Source organism: Cebidichthys violaceus, unplaced genomic scaffold (assembly GCF_023349555.1).
Source record: "Cebidichthys violaceus isolate CVI_PGR_0920_01 unplaced genomic scaffold, fCebVio1.0.p SCAF_8, whole genome shotgun sequence".
Lineage (NCBI taxonomy): Eukaryota > Metazoa > Chordata > Actinopteri > Perciformes > Stichaeidae > Cebidichthys > Cebidichthys violaceus.
The window spans coordinates 5,526,862-5,543,860 of NW_027176964.1; the positions used below are offsets into that span (position 1 = coordinate 5,526,862).

At 40.7% G+C, this 16,999-nt stretch overlaps 1 protein-coding gene across 5 annotated transcripts in view; it reads left to right on the top strand.

The window, feature by feature from the left end:
* slc6a9 (solute carrier family 6 member 9) overlaps nucleotides 1-16,554 on the top strand; it is a 74,724-nt gene extending 58,170 nt beyond the window's left edge. For all 5 annotated transcript variants that reach the window (XM_068737883.1, XM_068737880.1, XM_068737881.1 and 2 more), the window contains 9 exons: nucleotides 1,404-1,536; nucleotides 1,796-1,930; nucleotides 2,017-2,120; nucleotides 4,596-4,833; nucleotides 6,509-6,643; nucleotides 6,734-6,833; nucleotides 7,866-7,966; nucleotides 8,992-9,162; nucleotides 10,659-16,554. In XM_068737883.1, coding sequence (XP_068593984.1) covers nucleotides 1,404-1,536; nucleotides 1,796-1,930; nucleotides 2,017-2,120; nucleotides 4,596-4,833; nucleotides 6,509-6,643; nucleotides 6,734-6,833; nucleotides 7,866-7,966; nucleotides 8,992-9,162; nucleotides 10,659-10,928 — 1,387 coding nt within the window. In that variant the 3' untranslated portion in view covers nucleotides 10,929-16,554. The remainder of the gene's footprint in view (nucleotides 1-1,403; nucleotides 1,537-1,795; nucleotides 1,931-2,016; nucleotides 2,121-4,595; nucleotides 4,834-6,508; nucleotides 6,644-6,733; nucleotides 6,834-7,865; nucleotides 7,967-8,991; nucleotides 9,163-10,658) is intronic.
* Nucleotides 16,555-16,999: the final 445 nt, after the last annotated feature.

Sequence of the window (16,999 nt, forward strand, 5' to 3'; positions counted from 1 at the left end):
TTTGTTAGTTTCTGCACAGGTCTACTATAAATTCTGAAGAGCCGGTCTTCATCAAAATGCCGCGACTGTGCCTCATGCTGTCATTCCTCAATGCACCTTTTCTTCCACCTTTGCACAAAGCAAAGTACATTTTAAGCACAGGGCAAAACCAATGTTATGGCACCGCTCTCGTTAGTTTGTATTGATGTTAAAGAAAATCACAAATGTGCAGAAAGAGAGCATCTTTTTTAATGAACTTGTTTTTTTTTTTGGTTTGGATTAAACAAGTGGCACTAGGAGGAATGTTTGTTTGGCTAATCCTGGTTAACACTTTATTGTCTGTGGCACTTACCACAGACTAAAGTTTACTTTATATTAGCAGTTGATATATAACGGTTTAGTCATTACCACTGAGACCATAAAAGTTCAAATTGGTCTGTAATAAACTCTAATCCTGATGACAGCAAACCCGTACAACATCGCTCCATCTATGTTAATTAGCCATATTGTCGAGGCATGTATTCATCTTTCTTTCTCTCTTTGTGCTGGCAATACTGCAATCGTTCATCAGGCAGATGAGAAGATGCTTAGGTTGTAGAAGCATGAAGATATAATGATTATCCTCAGCATATTAATACTGTCATTTAGAACTAGAGCCTCATTTTTGTTAATGTCCCTGTCTGGATCCCACGTATTCATTGCTTTTTGTCTTTAATTCCTGGTTAGTAATGGAGCAATACGGGTCAGAAAAAATAAATGACAATATTTCAAAAAAGAACGTAGCCCCGTGAATGTCTTTGGTCATAGCTTTAAGTATCACATGCATTGCCTTGAGCAAAGACAAATGATGTGATCGAGGTCTTTGCTGATTGAGAACGAGCTCTTGAACTTGTCTGTCCTAACTTAAAACTCTTTGGAAATTGATACAGGTATTTGAGAAAAAATTGAGAAAAAGTTGCAAAATGTTTAGAGCAGAAGACCATTGGAGCAGAGGTGCAGTTGAACGGAGAGACTAAAATGCCACAAGAATTTTGACACTATGCCACGCCGTTCTCGAGCTAATCGTAGAAACTTAAACTTGATCGTTACAGCACCACCTGGAGGTCAATGAGTGTCACTTTATGTGCCTGAGCAGTAACTACAATTTGCAACCCAGCTGCCAATTTTGGCTTGCATTTTTGGCTTCACAAACACTTTTAGAGGAGGAAAAATAAGAAAGAAAAGCAGCTTTCGCTTTGCTTGGACCCCTAATTAGTGTCTTCTGCCTGCTGAAGTCATGTTTGCTTAGCTTAGTCATTAAGGGCTTATGTTGATTTTTTAAATGTTTGCTATGAAAATTTCTCATGAAAAAGTAAAGCAACAACTTATGTTCAAAGACCTGTAAATGTCAAATAATGAAACATGTGAATCTCTTTCTTTCTCAGACACTATGTGTTGAACATCTCCGATGATATCGGGAACTTTGGAGAGGTTCGTCTCCCTATCCTAGGCTGCCTGGCTATTTCCTGGTTTGTTGTCTTCCTCTGTCTCATCAAGGGCGTTAAATCCTCTGGAAAGGTCAGTCTCTCACACCCTCATAATAATACTCATACATAGACATCAAGGCTTGACCACATGCGAAAACAGACATAATATTCCTGCAGTCAGTCTATTTTCATTACATTGCATTACGCATTTCTTACGGGCATTCTTGGTAGGTTTTGCTAAGGAAGATAACTACTTCCAACTGATTTCACCACATGGTCTGATTATCTGTGTGTGTGTGTGTGTGTGTGTGTGTGTGTGTGTGTGTGTGTGTGTGTGTGTGTGTGTGCAGGTGGTGTACTTCACAGCCACATTCCCCTATGTCGTTCTGACCATCCTGTTCATCCGCGGCATCACCCTGGACGGAGCCATCAACGGCATCAAGTACTACCTGACTCCACAGTGGCAGAAGGTCCTCGATGCAAAGGTATTCGCATCAAACTCATAAACGGGCAGATGGAAAGATGAGTTCTTTGTTCTACTTCTGACTGTATGTGGGTTTCGGTTTTGTAGGTGTGGGGAGACGCGGCGTCACAGATCTTCTACTCCCTGGGCTGTGCATGGGGTGGTCTCATTACCATGGCCTCCTACAACAAGTTCCACAACAACTGTTTCAGGTTGGATAAACAAGAACAACCATTGCTGCCTTGAGACTGCTTTGAAAGAAATGTACAACATTTTAGGAAATACGCTTGTTTGCCTTCTTGCTGAGAGTTAGATGAGAAGATCGATACCACTCACGCACGTGTGCGGCTGGAGCTAGAATACGATTAGCTTAGCTTAGCATAAAGGCAGCTGGTCTGGCTTTGTCCTAAAGTGACAAAATATGTCCTCGAATGCGTACTTAAGATTTGGCACCTGGTTTTTCTAGCGGTTGATGCCCAGTTAGCAGGGTTTCTGCAGATACAGTCATCGCCACATACGTCTAGTGGGTCGCAATTGATTATGAGAGGGATTGCTTTTTTACGAGTTTACGTTGCTTTTTAGGAAAGTTCTACGTATTCTGTCTTTTACATTGTTGGCTTTCCAGAAACAAAGACAGCTTGATGATCATCCATGTTTGAATATATGCCATTGGATTTTGCAAAGCACTAAAGAACATGAGGCTGCAGCAGCTACAGTGTGAGTGCTTGCCTGTGTCAATATTACCATGCTCATTTTGCATCAGGATACAGTGCTGCTGCACTGTTTGAGCAACACAGACCAGCATCCTAATATTTGCACTAATCAGAGAAGCTTGAGGCGTAGGAGAAGAGGAGAGAAGAGGAGCTAAACCACAAGCTTCTGGAGGTTTCAGTACAGAGGGAAGAGACAACCAGCGAGAGAGAGAAAGTGAGTCAGGGCTATAGGTCTACAAAGAGAAGGCGAAATAAGGTAAAACAGGAAGAGGGACAGACATAATGTTTTTTCGATAATGTGTTAAGAGGCTGGTTGCACTGTGCTTAAATGCCAAGGGAGCGAGTGAGGGGCAGAGCACATGGTTCAGACGGGGGGAAAGGGGACATGGGAGGCGATAGGTAGAGGAAAAGATGTAATTTATTCTCCCGAGCTTGTCCACACATGCTGACCGAGTAAGGGACATTGGAGGGGGGGGGGAAGGGCTGAAGATATAATTTGTTCCTCCGCCAGCAGCTCGAGGTTGTGCTATCTGCGCACACAGCTGCGCGGCGGCCTAATCAGCTTGTGTTCTGCAGCCCTGTCCCTGTGGAGTCACTCTACGCACTCCTGCAACTCCACCAATCGGTGCACATGCAGAAGAGGAGCCGAGAAAGGGGCACCGGGCAGCTAAGTCATCAAAGGCATCCTCTGTGATAACTCCTGACGGGAAATGTGAGGAAGCAGAGCAACGGTGCAACCGCATAACTCCCTTGTTAAATCTGAACAAAGTCTTGAGTCAGAGAGATTGAAGATAGAAAAGGGTGTTGCTCCAGCAGCATGCAGCTCAGACTGGTGCTTGTCAGAGCAAAGCCGATTTGCAACCTTCAGTATTAATGTTTCGACACTGCTACGTCTTCATCCCAGTTGCAATCATCTTGACCCAGAGAGGGTAAAGTCAGCCCATCACAGATCTGTTAAGGGTTAGAGATCTCAAACTGAATCTGAGCTTTCTCTGCTATGAATTCCATCATGAACTCAGGTGCTCTTCTTCTTCTTTATCGCATCCTTCTGGAACTTCAAATAGTGGTTTAGATAGAGCAACACTGCACCATTAGTGAAAATAGCAAAGGCCATTTTCGTAGACCTTGATACTAAAGTCACAGCAGCTCCTGTGCGCTTAACCAGCCTTGGATAGTTTAAAGGAACATTTATCTTGAGACATGACACAAATCAAATTGCTATGCACTTATGTGTTAATAATGTATGCACCTGCAACCTTGTGTCAGGTGGAACTGCAGCACTTATTCTCTCAAGCTTCCCTTCATTGCCACCCATTTGTCGCTTTGAAAAAAAAAAAGAGCATCTGCAATACATCTTGTTTGTAGGTGTTGGTGGATTATTAGCTAATGCCTGAAATATTGATACTAGCAGTAGTCATCATGTGTGGTTATGTTTTAAAATTGGGTTGTAAACTTGGAAAGATACATAATTGATCTGGATCAATACATTGAATCAGTGAATGACAATCCAATATTGTTGAAGCAAAGTGAAAACATCAATGCATGTCATCATCTTTAAGATGATGCCACCGCACGTCTGTTTCACCAGTTTCCATTCAAGCGCACCTCATCCCCACAGAGCCCGGTAATAAAATTGTAAAGTTATATTTTAGTGTAACTGTTTGTGTTCAATGTGCATATGATATTGCCTCATATCGTCTCTGAATTGCAGCAAATTGTATCGTGGCAGACTTTGTGATATCAGCAAATAGCTTATTGTTGTCCAGAAAATTGATATATCGTATCGTGATGAAACTTGTGATTTACACCCCTACTGATTATGGGGACTGAATTGTCAGACTGAATTGTCATGTATTTTTTTTTTTACAGAGTTGGGTGGCAAAACTGTAACTCAATGCTTGATACAGTGGTTTCAACTTGTAAATGTCTCCCAGCAGTTCAATTAATGTCCAACGTGTTCTTTTCTTCATACAGAGACAGCATCATCATCAGCATAACCAACTGTGCGACCAGCGTGTATGCCGGCTTTGTCATTTTCTCCATCCTGGGCTTCATGGCACACAACCTGAACGTCCCCGTGTCGGAGGTGGCCGACCACGGCCCGGGCCTGGCCTTCGTGGCCTACCCAGAAGCCCTCACTCTGCTGCCCATCTCACCACTCTGGTCACTGCTCTTCTTCTTCATGCTCATCCTTCTGGGACTGGGGACTCAGGTGGGGCTGAGAAACTGTATACTGTACATGTCTGACCATACCAATGCATCACCACATAGGTGTGAATTACTTGAAAAAAAGGTCAACCGCTTATATGGATCAATTCTGTACAAATGCTGTTTAAATTATTAGCTTAGTAGTCTGCTGACGGTGTTCTTTTTGTGTCTTTTCATACATGATAACTATGTTGGGCAGAATATTATCACTTTCCCCAGTAATGAGTAGTGTAAGGGATTACATTTTCCAAAACAGTAATTGTATTTTTGTTATTAATCCAAGTAAAGCTGCTTTACCGTTACCGTTTTTTGTGGCAATAAGGCTTAAGTTAGGATGAAGTTGCGTTCACGCATGTGTGAACCTGCCCAGAGGAAGAGGAAGGAAGCTTGGGAGCACTGTTATGATTTTGAGTTTGTCTCAGTCAAAGATGCAAATAACATTGCCATCCACTGTCAGCTTTTTGCAAATTGCTCTCAACCGTAAGAAATCAAACGTATTGAAGTATCTGATATGGCAGAACTGCCATTCTTTTTAAAGGAGTAATAAGTAAGCCTGTTCACTCATTTGAATGGTGAAAAGTAAGGGCCTTCTTTATGGAAATGTCATTGGGAGGCAGATTTTTCATTCTCCTCTGTAGCCTATCATCGCTGCTTTCAATTGAGTTACCTCAACAACTTTCGGATGGATTTTCATGGAATTTGGCATTCATTGTCCTGAGATGATGATCCTAAATGTGTTGGTGATATCTTATCATCTAGTGAAATCTACTAGATGGATTGACAAAACATTTTATACAGATATTCACCGTCCTAAAGGATGAACTGTACTGACTTTAGTGATCCAACACTCAACAACTGTTGAGACAATATTCCACCTCATTTTGACTAGTTATCACTTTGTTGATCTGCTGACTTTTCAACTAGCTCCATTTTCAGGTCCAAATTCTAATTTGTCCAATACTTATGTAATTCAATTCAATTTAATGTATTGGTTTAGCCAAAAATCACAAATTTGCCCCAGAGGGCTTTACAATCTGCACTGCATACGACATCCTCTGTCCCAAAGAATGCAACTTTAATGCACCTCCGCATTGTCTTCACTTTTCAGACTCGGAGGTCGCCGCCTGCAAAATACCTGCAAAACTAAATGCTCTCCCATCAGCTTCAGCTGTGCTTTGCGTATAGTGCTTATTAGCCAATGTTTACATTTCCATTTTGAACTTGGTAACATGCTAGCATTAGCATTTAGCTTAAAGCACCAACACAAGCCTCAAAGGACTTGTTATGCCACACCCACCCCACAGATTAATGCATATTTTTCCTCTTCAAAATATTTGGTGGAATGCATTATACTACAAAAGCGATGAAACTTTGTGTTGGATAAATATTTCGCTGCTCACAGAAAATACCGTAGCAAAGCATTGACAATATAGTGCATATAGAAATTTGAAATCTTAAATGGACAGTTAATGCGGAACTTTTTCCTCCTAAAATTTCAGACTTTCTGCTTTGAATGACGTTAGAAGTCCCCTAGTGTGTAAACTGTTAACGTAAAAAACAACTCCAATTTGTCGACATTCCTGGTACCCTCATTCTCATCATGTAAGAAGACATTTGAGCAGTCCAGACTCGTCTCTCGTTTAATTTAATTCATAAAGCCTTCATCCCTGTTCTGGTAGTTCTGTCTGCTGGAGACCCTGGTGACGGCCGTTGTCGATGAGATCGGTACGGACTGGATCATCCGGAACAAGACCGTTGTCACACTGTCAGTGGCCGTAATTGGATTCTTACTGGGAGTGCCACTAACGACACGGGTAAGTCCCAAACACATGCAGATCGTGTCTTTGTACGCAACTCCTTTTCTGTCATGGAGGTGACTTTGTGACTGTGTTTTCTGTGCGCAGGCGGGAATCTATTGGCTGCTACTGATGGACAATTATGCTGCTAGTTTCTCTTTGGTCGTCATCTCCTGCATTATGTGCATCTGCGTCATGTATGTCTATGGTAAGGATGGAAATAGACTATGTTGCTGTTTTTAGCACTCAAGTGAATTTAGGACATGGACCTCACATTTTTTAAAGAAGACAATATGCCGTGACACATAAACTATGAAATTATGAAATTCCCTAAAGAGAGAAGGGCAGCTATAATAGAGTCTGAAAGCATCAGGGGTTTTATTGAAATAAAAGATGGGGACAGGTGCATAAGTTCATTAAGAGTTGCTACTTCTATTATTTAAAAGTTAAATAACCAATAATTATTATGAATTCATTAATCATTATTGAAATGATCCAGCGTCTTTGAATTCAAGGAATATGAGCTTCATTGTACAACTTAAATTGAATATTCGCAAAGAAAAATGACAAAAACACACATACTATAGCACGAGATAACACAGCTATGCCTTTTTATATAGGCACAGACACGGTATTCATATTACAAGGACTTTTTCTTTTACCTTTGTTATAACACTCTGCAGCAGTTTCTCTTCATCCAATCAAGAGTGAATTCAAATCAGCGCAAGCTGAAGACAGACCCACAGTTTGATATAAGCCCACAGCAAAAAGGAAACTTTGTGTGTTTACATTGCAATCAGTTGTTCTAACTTCTTCAAATATAAAAACTCCATTATCTTATTCACACTTTACTCTGCTTTCATGCTATGATTCACGACTCCGCCTTTATTAGCGCACAGTGGACTGGAGTACATCCTGAAATTAGCAGCCCTATGTACTGAAGCGAGAATACATTTTGAATTATGAAACTGTGGCAGGCCTACTTAGACTGTAGGTAATTTAAGGTGAACACTGCATTAGTCATGGAAAATGAAGGGTAAGGTTTACCTTGAGGTAAAGGGACTAGTTAGACCACACGCTGACTCATATGTACTGTATGTGTATATATATATATATATATATATATATATATATATATATATATATATATATATTGTATGTGATTATTAGAATGTAAAGTGATCAAACTTGAATGCACACCTTTGGACTTTCCCTGGATAACTCTTTGTTTTGATGGCAGGCCACAAAAAATACTTTAAAGACGTTGAGATGATGCTGGGCTTCCCTCCTCCTCTCTTCTTCAAAGTGTGCTGGAGATTCATCTCCCCTGTCATTATCTCTGTAAGTGAACACACACGCACACAAACACAAACACGCCTGCTCGCCCGGGACCACCGTCGTAGGGATTGAACCTCTAATCAGAACGCAACAATTGCTGCACAACATGTTTTCGGCCTTCCGCAAAAACGGAGTCGACATTTGATTGTTGCGGGAAAACAAGCCACGCGTTGATGCAGCGATCTGAAGGATGCTGAGCGTGCGGTTCTAAACTTTTTCCGCGTTGCTGATGCATTGTGTGGGACCTGACCTACATTTGAGCCGCCATCATCAACACTAATCTGTCCGGCTACTGTTGGCTTTGTTTTCTGTGCAAACTTCTAAAAGCAAATCTTTCGGACAGGGAAATGGACACATGCAGCTGATATCAATGTGGCATTTCCCAAGCAGGCGCATTAGCCCACTAAGCTGCTGGGCCAACCAAGAAATTCATTGTTGTGGATTACTGGTCAGATTTCAGGCGTTTTTTTGTTCTCACTTTCATTTCACCACTCAGATTAATGCCTTGCTCTGCAGTGCCTCTGCTAGAACTGTGACAAAACTCAATTCTTATTGGGAACTGTCATGATTTATAATCCTAATTATCTGCATCTTTGAAATTAAACAACGGACTGCTATGCTGCTGTCTCCAGTGACTTCACCTGTACTGATTTAATGTTAGTTTCTTTTGATAAACCGTACAGGAAGTAATGATTTTTTACTTTGACCATAGCAACAGCAGACATTTCTTGGATGTGGAATGCTTCATGATTTATGTGTAATTCTCGTGGTATATCCTAAGGGTGTTTTTACAGAATATTGTCAAATGGATAAAATAGTGTAACATCATGATCCTCTTTCTATGGTATGTTGGATGTCAGTTACAGATATTGAAGGAAAAACATTTAAATATACATTTTTAATTGTTTTTGTTTTCTCTGTCCTCTCTGTGTTTTTAAAAAAAAGTTTCATTTCCATCAGCTTTTTCAGACACGTGCTCTAAATGATGACGCCCTTACTCATTCACCGTCTCTCTTCTGTCCGTGTAGTTCATCTTGATTTTCACGGTGATCCAGTACAAGCCCATCACCTACAATGACTACGTGTATCCCGGCTGGTCTCTGGCTGTCGGCTTCTCCATGGCTATGTCCTCGGTGATCTGCATACCCGCCTATGCCCTTTACAAGATCTCAAGGTCCCCAGGGGCCACCTTCAGAGAGGTACAGACACCCCGGAAGATAATGAGATTGGTTGTCGGTGTGCTTGAGTGAGTGCATGTGTGTGCATCTCTGTGTCTGTCACTGCTAATCCTGCATTCTGCTGCACTAAGCTGCATTATATTTTGGGTGCTTGAATTTTTATACATAAGTATAATAAGCACACAGCTTATTAATTAAACACTGATATCAGATCGGTACTATTGGTATTGGCCCAGGTATCGCTATCAGGACTGAAAAAGTAGTAGTTGTAGATCTGCACTCTGCTTAGTGCGCTTTTGTAGTTTTATTTTCATTCTAGTTTCAGTTTACGACAGAAGATGTGGAGAGTTTCTGCTGCCGTGATGTCAATGACGACTTTGTTCCACAATTGTGGAGTCAGGACAGCAAACAGTTGTAGGTAGAGCTGTTGTAGAGCGGTGGCCAGGCACCCCTTCGTAATGAGGGAGTAACAAGCCGATGCAGTAACAGAGCTTGGTGGATGGCTTGTAGTGTGTGCTGTAGGTTATGGAGTACCAGTGCAGGGTGCGGAGGGGCACTGTAGTGCGAAGGGTTAGGTGGAAGCCTGGCTGGCCTACAGCCTAACCGTGATTGCCTTTTTGTTTCACCATCAACAACCGTTAACTGTCAAAATGTTATCCTTTTACTTTAAGTTGTAGTCATCATCTATAGTGGTTGTTTGCATTAAAACGCACAATTCAAATGAATAGGAAATAAAAGATTGTATTTTTATTGATGGAAAAAGTATTTTCATTACTAGTTTTAATTCTGTATCGTTATATGCTGCTTAAAGCTAGTGTTAACAATTCAATCTCTAATATTTATTTTATATTACTGTGAAAACATCTCCTTCGAACAACTGTATTTATGCAAGAACGCCGAGAACTGCATTTTACAAGATTACATTTGAACACATGATAACGTTAGATTTAATTTACCTTGACACAAAACTTGGTCTGAAAGTTTTGTTGCAAGCCCTGTAGGTAAAGTCAGTGTGTATATAAACTCTGAAAGCAGTTGAAGGAGCAAGAGCTAAAAGCAGTTGAATTACCCGTTGAAGTCGAAGTAACTTAAAGCGTGTGCACTTTAAATAGTGTCAGTTGGTATGTGATAAGTGACGACAGTTAAAATGTCCATGTCAAGTATTTAAACTGTCAGTTGATGTGTAGCGGCTGGTAGCACGGTTGAAGTGTAACAGATGAAAGCAGTTGAAGTAGTAAAGTTGAGTATCAGTATCAGTCGTAGCTGAAGTGTGTGCAGTGGAAGAGTTAAAGAGGTGTCAAATTTATTTGAAGTGTCAGCTGACGTTTAGAGGCTTTAAACTATTGACATTTTTCATCAAGTGTTTTTGGAGCTGGTATTTGTAATCACATTTACATCATGACTGCGTAAACTGGTATATTAAATATTGTACTTCCAGCTTAGTCCTGAGTCGATTAGTTTCCCCTCACATGGAAGCAGCTCTGACTGATGTGTCTCTCTTTCTCTGTCTCGCTCAGCGCTTCAAGTTCGCTTGCCAGCCACATCCATCGTGGGGCCCTGCCCTGCAGGAGCACCGGATAGGCCGCTACGCCCCTATGGCCTCCGAAGACACGGTGGAGTCTCGTCCCCTCAGGGAGAAGGAGGAGCTGAAGGAGGAGCTGAAGGAAGAGCGGAAGGAGGAGCTGAAGGAGGAGGAGGAGAAGGAGAGGAGGGATGAGATCAGCCTCACCATCCAGGGAAGCAACGGCTCCACCAACACACACAACAACCCCAACCCCAGCGCATAGACGGCACCATGCTCTGTCAGTGCTAACCGGGAACGCCCCCCCCCCATTCCGTGCCCCGCCATCTCTTCCCTCTCTTCTTCCCTTCTCCTCCCTTCTCTTCCATCCTCAACCCACTTTCCCACAGTCCTCTGTGGGGGAGATCCCATTCGCTGGAGACCTTTACATATTGTAAGGGCTTATTATATCTATCCTAACCTCTTCTATCTATCTATCTGCGTGTTGTCTCTAGATAAACGAAGAAAAAAAAAAAGCGAAAGGAAGAAAAAAAATTGGGTCGTCATCCAAAAGATTTGAGTGTATGTTAGCGTGTGCATGGGTGTGGGTTGTTAATTTGTTCCACATAATTTAATAATGCAGTTTGTTTTTCCTTTCTTTTCTTTTTTTTTTGTAAAACTTGTACATGTCATCTTCATATGCAGTTAAAGGTACAGTAGATTGTGAGGCTGCATGTGTTTGTTTTGTGCATGCAGCACCATGTTCTCCTTTATTCTGTTAGCTGGGTCTGTGTGGGATCGGGGACTTTCTAGCAGCAGTGATTTGACAGCAGGAGACTTGCGATGCGATATACAGTGGTGCTGTGATAAAGAGAAGCAGAGTGAACTGTGAATGAGCCGGCCATTTGCAGTTCGATGGCGCGCGAAGAAATCGGCTCAATTCAATGGCCAGGGAAAAGAGGCGGTCACACTCATTCACACACCCATACACTCACACTATTGTACATTTTACAGCACACAGTGACCTCAACCGTAGTTGATCTCAGCTTAATACTAAGCCTGTTGTTATTGTTATGCTGCTTCTTCTTCTTCTTTTTTCGATAGAGCACACACATTCAACACCCGAGATGGCGACTGACATGGCGGATTTTCCGTGGAAATGTCCTCCATTCGTAACTTTTTCCAATTAAAGATGCTGAAAGTTTGAAAACTCAGCAGAGAAATGTCAGTTGAAACGGTGCTGTAGTCTCTGCCTCCGCATTCTCACACACACACACACACACACACACACACACACACACACACATACAAGCATTTGTTTCCAGTTTTTCGACAGTTCCCATTTCTCAGGGTCCAAGTTAAACTCTGTGGTTACTTTTTGTTCCTTGCCTTTGGAAACTTTTGTCTCGACTAAGGTGGCCTTTCAAGATTATAGGGACCTGAAACCACCTAACTTTCCCCACTGTCGAAAAAACACCCACACGTACACACAAAACAGGTGGATGCAACGCTGTATGTAGAAGTGCCATCTCTCCTTAAGTCTTCCAGGCAATCTTTTTGAGTGAAATGCATCTCGGGATGTGGCCTACGGAGGAGGATCCGAGTTAGAGGACGTAGCCAGTGACAGGATCGTGAGTGTGTCGTGGTCTTTGTCTCCCGTGGGTCGTAGCAATCTGCCCCATTAAGGCATGTTACCAAAAGCACCTGAGTTACCTGAGTCCTGCACATGTTTTTGGTAACATATATATATATATATATATATATATATATATATATATATATATATATATATATATATAGTTTACCAAGACTGGCACGGTGTCAGTCTCTTACAGTCAGTGGAACCTTTAATGTATTTACAGGCATTTACTCTAAAGCTCTGAGCCAAGCTGTGCTGGGCCTGGTGAAGAGACAGAGAGCAGAGAGATGCAGCTTGTTCCCCGAAGAATACAGAAAGAGATTCTTAAATGAGTTATGTAGATTTAAATGTAGCTGTATAGTATCGTTCTCTCAGTAGAATTCTCCTTTTTACCTCTCATTATTGTAAAGTAACTTAGTAAATAATTATAAAGACAGCATATGTTTATTTTGGACAAAAATAATAATAAAAAAAAACTACAGAATCACAATTAACCATGTTTACTATTCCTCATCTGTGACTTGATTTGTTGTCGTCATTTTGTTGGAGGGTATGACAGGACAGAGAGGGGCCTGTTTCTCTAGCATGCAGGGTTGGGTTTTCCTAAAAAAAAAGTGTCCCGACTGGAAAGCATCCGGGACAACTTTTAGTGTGGTCGCAGAGGCGTATGGCAGTCTGACTACTGAACAAATACATGAAAAGATGTGTGAAGATCACGTGATCCGTTGTCTTTCCACCCTGAGATGCTATGTTGGACGCTTGCTCAGGTGGTAGTGAGATGCTTTTAGCTGCACAGTCGGGGGGGGGGGGGTGCATCAATTCTGGCTGTAATGTTTCTTCACACAGTAGTTTTTCTTTGTTTGTGAGCTGTGGCTAGAGGGCTATTATACCAGTGTGTGCATGGAACATACAGTATATATTCTCAAAATATACAAGATTGTATACCACGTATTTGCATGTGGATAGAGACAGGCATAGTTTGATATTTTGTGAAATACTCCTATTTGCGTTCTTGTCGAGAGTTAGCTGAAATGTATGTACGGTAGAAATGAAGCTGGAAACAGCACCTGGTTAGCTTAGCTTAGCATATAGATTGGAAACAGCTAGGCCGACTGTCTGAAGGTAACGAAACTTCCTCCAGCACCTCTGATGCTTACTAATTAACACCTTTTATCTTGTTTGTTTAATACACACAAAAACATCTGCTGGTTGCCAGTCTGTATGCTAAGCTAAGCTAACCAGCTGCTGGCTCCAGCTTCATAGTTAGCATACAAACATGAGAGTAAATAAATCTTAATTATCTAACTCTCAGGAAGAAAGCAAATAAGCGTATATATCCCAACATGCTGAACTATCCTTTATGTGTGTTCATGCTTGTCAGGTTTTTCAACAATTTTTACAAATATCGAAGCAACAGCTTCAAACTTAAATCTGACTATTCCCCCACAATTCCTCAGAAGAGGAGAGTGGTTTCAACATAAAGATGCAGTTGCTCCACTCATCCACAAGATGGGGTGATGCTGACACTCAGGGTAGTAAAGGCACAACAGAGGTGGAACAGTGAACTAAATACAAAGAGCCCAACAGACGCCAGGCATCCTCTTGAAAATGTCAAGGAAGCACAGAAGCTGAAATATAGTGAGAGTAATCTTGATAAGCACAGAAGCTGAAATATAGTGAGAGTAATCTTGATAAGCACAGAAGCTGAAATATAGTGAGAGTAATCTTGATAAGCACAGCGAGCATTCTGAAACAAGCACACATTCCTACCCAGGTTTTTTTCTTTCTTTTTTTTACAGGAAGGTTATAGAAACATACACCGGCTCTTCACATAAGTGGAGAATTGTAGCTTTTGTTTCGATCCATTTTGACTTAATGGTTTTTCTCATGAAATATTTTTACCACACATTGTAATAGTGTTTATTTTTTTCATCAAATTACTGCAAAACCAGGTGCTCTTTGAAACCATACATTATCACCTTGCTTCCTCTGAGTAGAAATTCCAATCTAAGGAGTTTTACACTTTCTAAGTGAGGTTTTAATCACCGAAAAAAGGTGAAGTTATTATTCTCAGTGCATATTGGGACAGTTTGTAGCTCAGACCATTTCCTATGTGCAGTTGCCTGTCTTGTGTATTCATGCTGTAGTAAGTGAAGCTTAGCCACCATGTTACCATGCTTTCACTCTATACATCCCGACTCTTGCCATCCTTGCTGGCCCCACAGCTCTTCCTCCCTTTGTACAGTAATGTAAAAAAATATATAATCGGACTGTGTGTATGTGCGTGTTTATCTTTGCTTTTATCTCGAGGGCGGGGTTAAGTGTGTTTTTGCGGGGAGAAGGGCGGGTATTGTTTCATTTTGTTTTTTGATTTTGTCACTTTTCTTGTAGTGTAATGTAGACGACGTCGGGTGTATTGTGTACTCTGTGTGTAGTGGATTAGCTCTTACTGCTGAGCCTGCATAAAGAGCAGGTGTAGTGTCAGTATTGATGTCAGTGTACCTCTAACCTATCAGAACTAGCCAAGTCCTATTCTGCTAATGATATAGTCTATCTTTTAAGAAGAAAAAAAACATTTTGTACTAAAAGAAGAGAAAGAAAACTACTTTTTATCTTCAGATTTTAATCATTGTTTATCCACTACTTTTTTTGTTTGCTTTTGAAGTTGTATTCATTGAAATATTAAGATAAAGCCAGCTCATATGAAACATAGCATTTCCAAACAAAAAGCTTTGGATCGAAACTTGAACTACAAAAAGAATGATTCGTTTTTACGGCGAGCTCTGGTGTAGATGGCGGCTGCAGCTACATGATGATGCTTTTATTCAACAGTATCACATGGACTTAAAGGGCCACTGTGTACCATTTAGGGGATCTACTGGCAGAAATGGTAATAAGTTGGTTTTCTTTCATGTTTAACCACCTGAAAATAAGAATTAGTATTTTCTTTACCTTAGAATGAGCCCTTCGTGGAGCGGGACTGCCATGTTGCACCATTTCTACAGTAGCCCAGAATGGACAAATCAAACACCGGCTCTGGATAGGACCATTCTCGTTGGCCACCGTAGTTCTCTTACATGCTTGGCACGCGGGAGAACTTTCAGTTGGTTGCAATCTGCAACCTTTACTCTAAATGCCGCCAAATTGTACACACTGGCCCTTTAAGGCTATATATAAGTATATATCTTACACAGTGCAGTGGCAACAGTCGTACATCACTGTTTACCTTTAATATTCTGTGGCCCTTAACCCAAACACTTTTTTATCTAGTAGTGTAGTTATTACAAAATTTTAAAAAAATCAGCAAAATCAAAACGCCAAAATTACTCTGCCACCAAGACCGAAATAGCATCAGGACCCATTAACTCACACTTTCATTCTTGTGCAGCTCTAATGCATAATCACAACATCACATTGTTTCACATCACATGGACATTTTAGGCAATTAGGACATGTATGTATCAGATAAGGGCCCAGTTGCTTTTATGTTTTGATTTCTCTTGTTGGTAAAGTAAACCTTCAACTATCTGGCTACCAAAAGACTAAGACCATTTTAGTCCTCCAGGAAACCTGAAAAAAAATACAACTGAGAGAAGTTAATAATTCAGCCATGTCTTCAGATGCTAATATGCTATTGCCTACCCTGATCTTACACTTAAGTGGCTGCTGATGTTGAAGAACGTGAACTATGTGAAGCTTTGGACCATTTTTTTTACACAAATTCACAGCACAAACTGCTCTACTGAACTGAAAGACAAAACTTTGATTTTTATCTTGTGTCTGTAGTTCTCTGTAAATTACAGACCATTACCTCTTGAACTTCTTACTACTGCTCATATAAACATATTCTTATGTTTCAGCACTTTAGGGAAATCATTTGTTTCTTTTGTACAAGCAACAGGGGGAGGAAAAAAACAAAGTATCCTTCCATTCTGAAAAAAGAAAACAACGGTACGGTAAAAAAATTCTCATTTTCAGTGAACTGGCTGAAAGAAACTGTCCAAGAGTCAGTGGACAAATGCTGTGTTGTTGCTATGCCAATGTAAATTGTTTCATGGAGGGAGTGGAGAGGAAAAGCACAAGTGAGAAAAAGAGAACACAGTTCTTCTGGTATCCTCTATCATATCTATCTGTCTATCTATCTAACCATGTCTGTTCTTCTTGTTCTTCAACCTTTAGGGCCAAAATCCATTGAAATGTCTTAGTCCTGTCGGCTGTATATCGTAAACTGTTGAATTACAAAATGGTAAATAAAATCTATTTTAAAGATCAATGCGCTGAAGTGTTCTTGTGTCGTTTCATGATGGCTCTTTTGTTATGCCTTGATTCCATTCAAGATGAATGAATATTTTTTATATTATATTTGCTCAATAATGAGCACTTCACATTTACCTCAAATGCTTTCCTTTCTGAATCAGTTGCCCTTCATGTTGTGGGTGTTGCTACTTGAAAAACATTTAGTGAGACAGAGAGTGAGCACTAACGCTGTGTTTGAATTATTCATATTGCACATTATGGAAATGTTGGTGTTTGTATATACTTGATGTATGTTAGTATGGAAAAAGACTATGAAAAGAAAAAAGATCTCATACAACATTGAGCAAAAATTGTCCCATAATTCTATATTTATCTACCAGTGATTCCAGCAGACCTTTTGGGTTTGTGCCACCGTAAAGTATATAATATTTCAAGGAGAAAAAGACAAACAAATGTTAAAT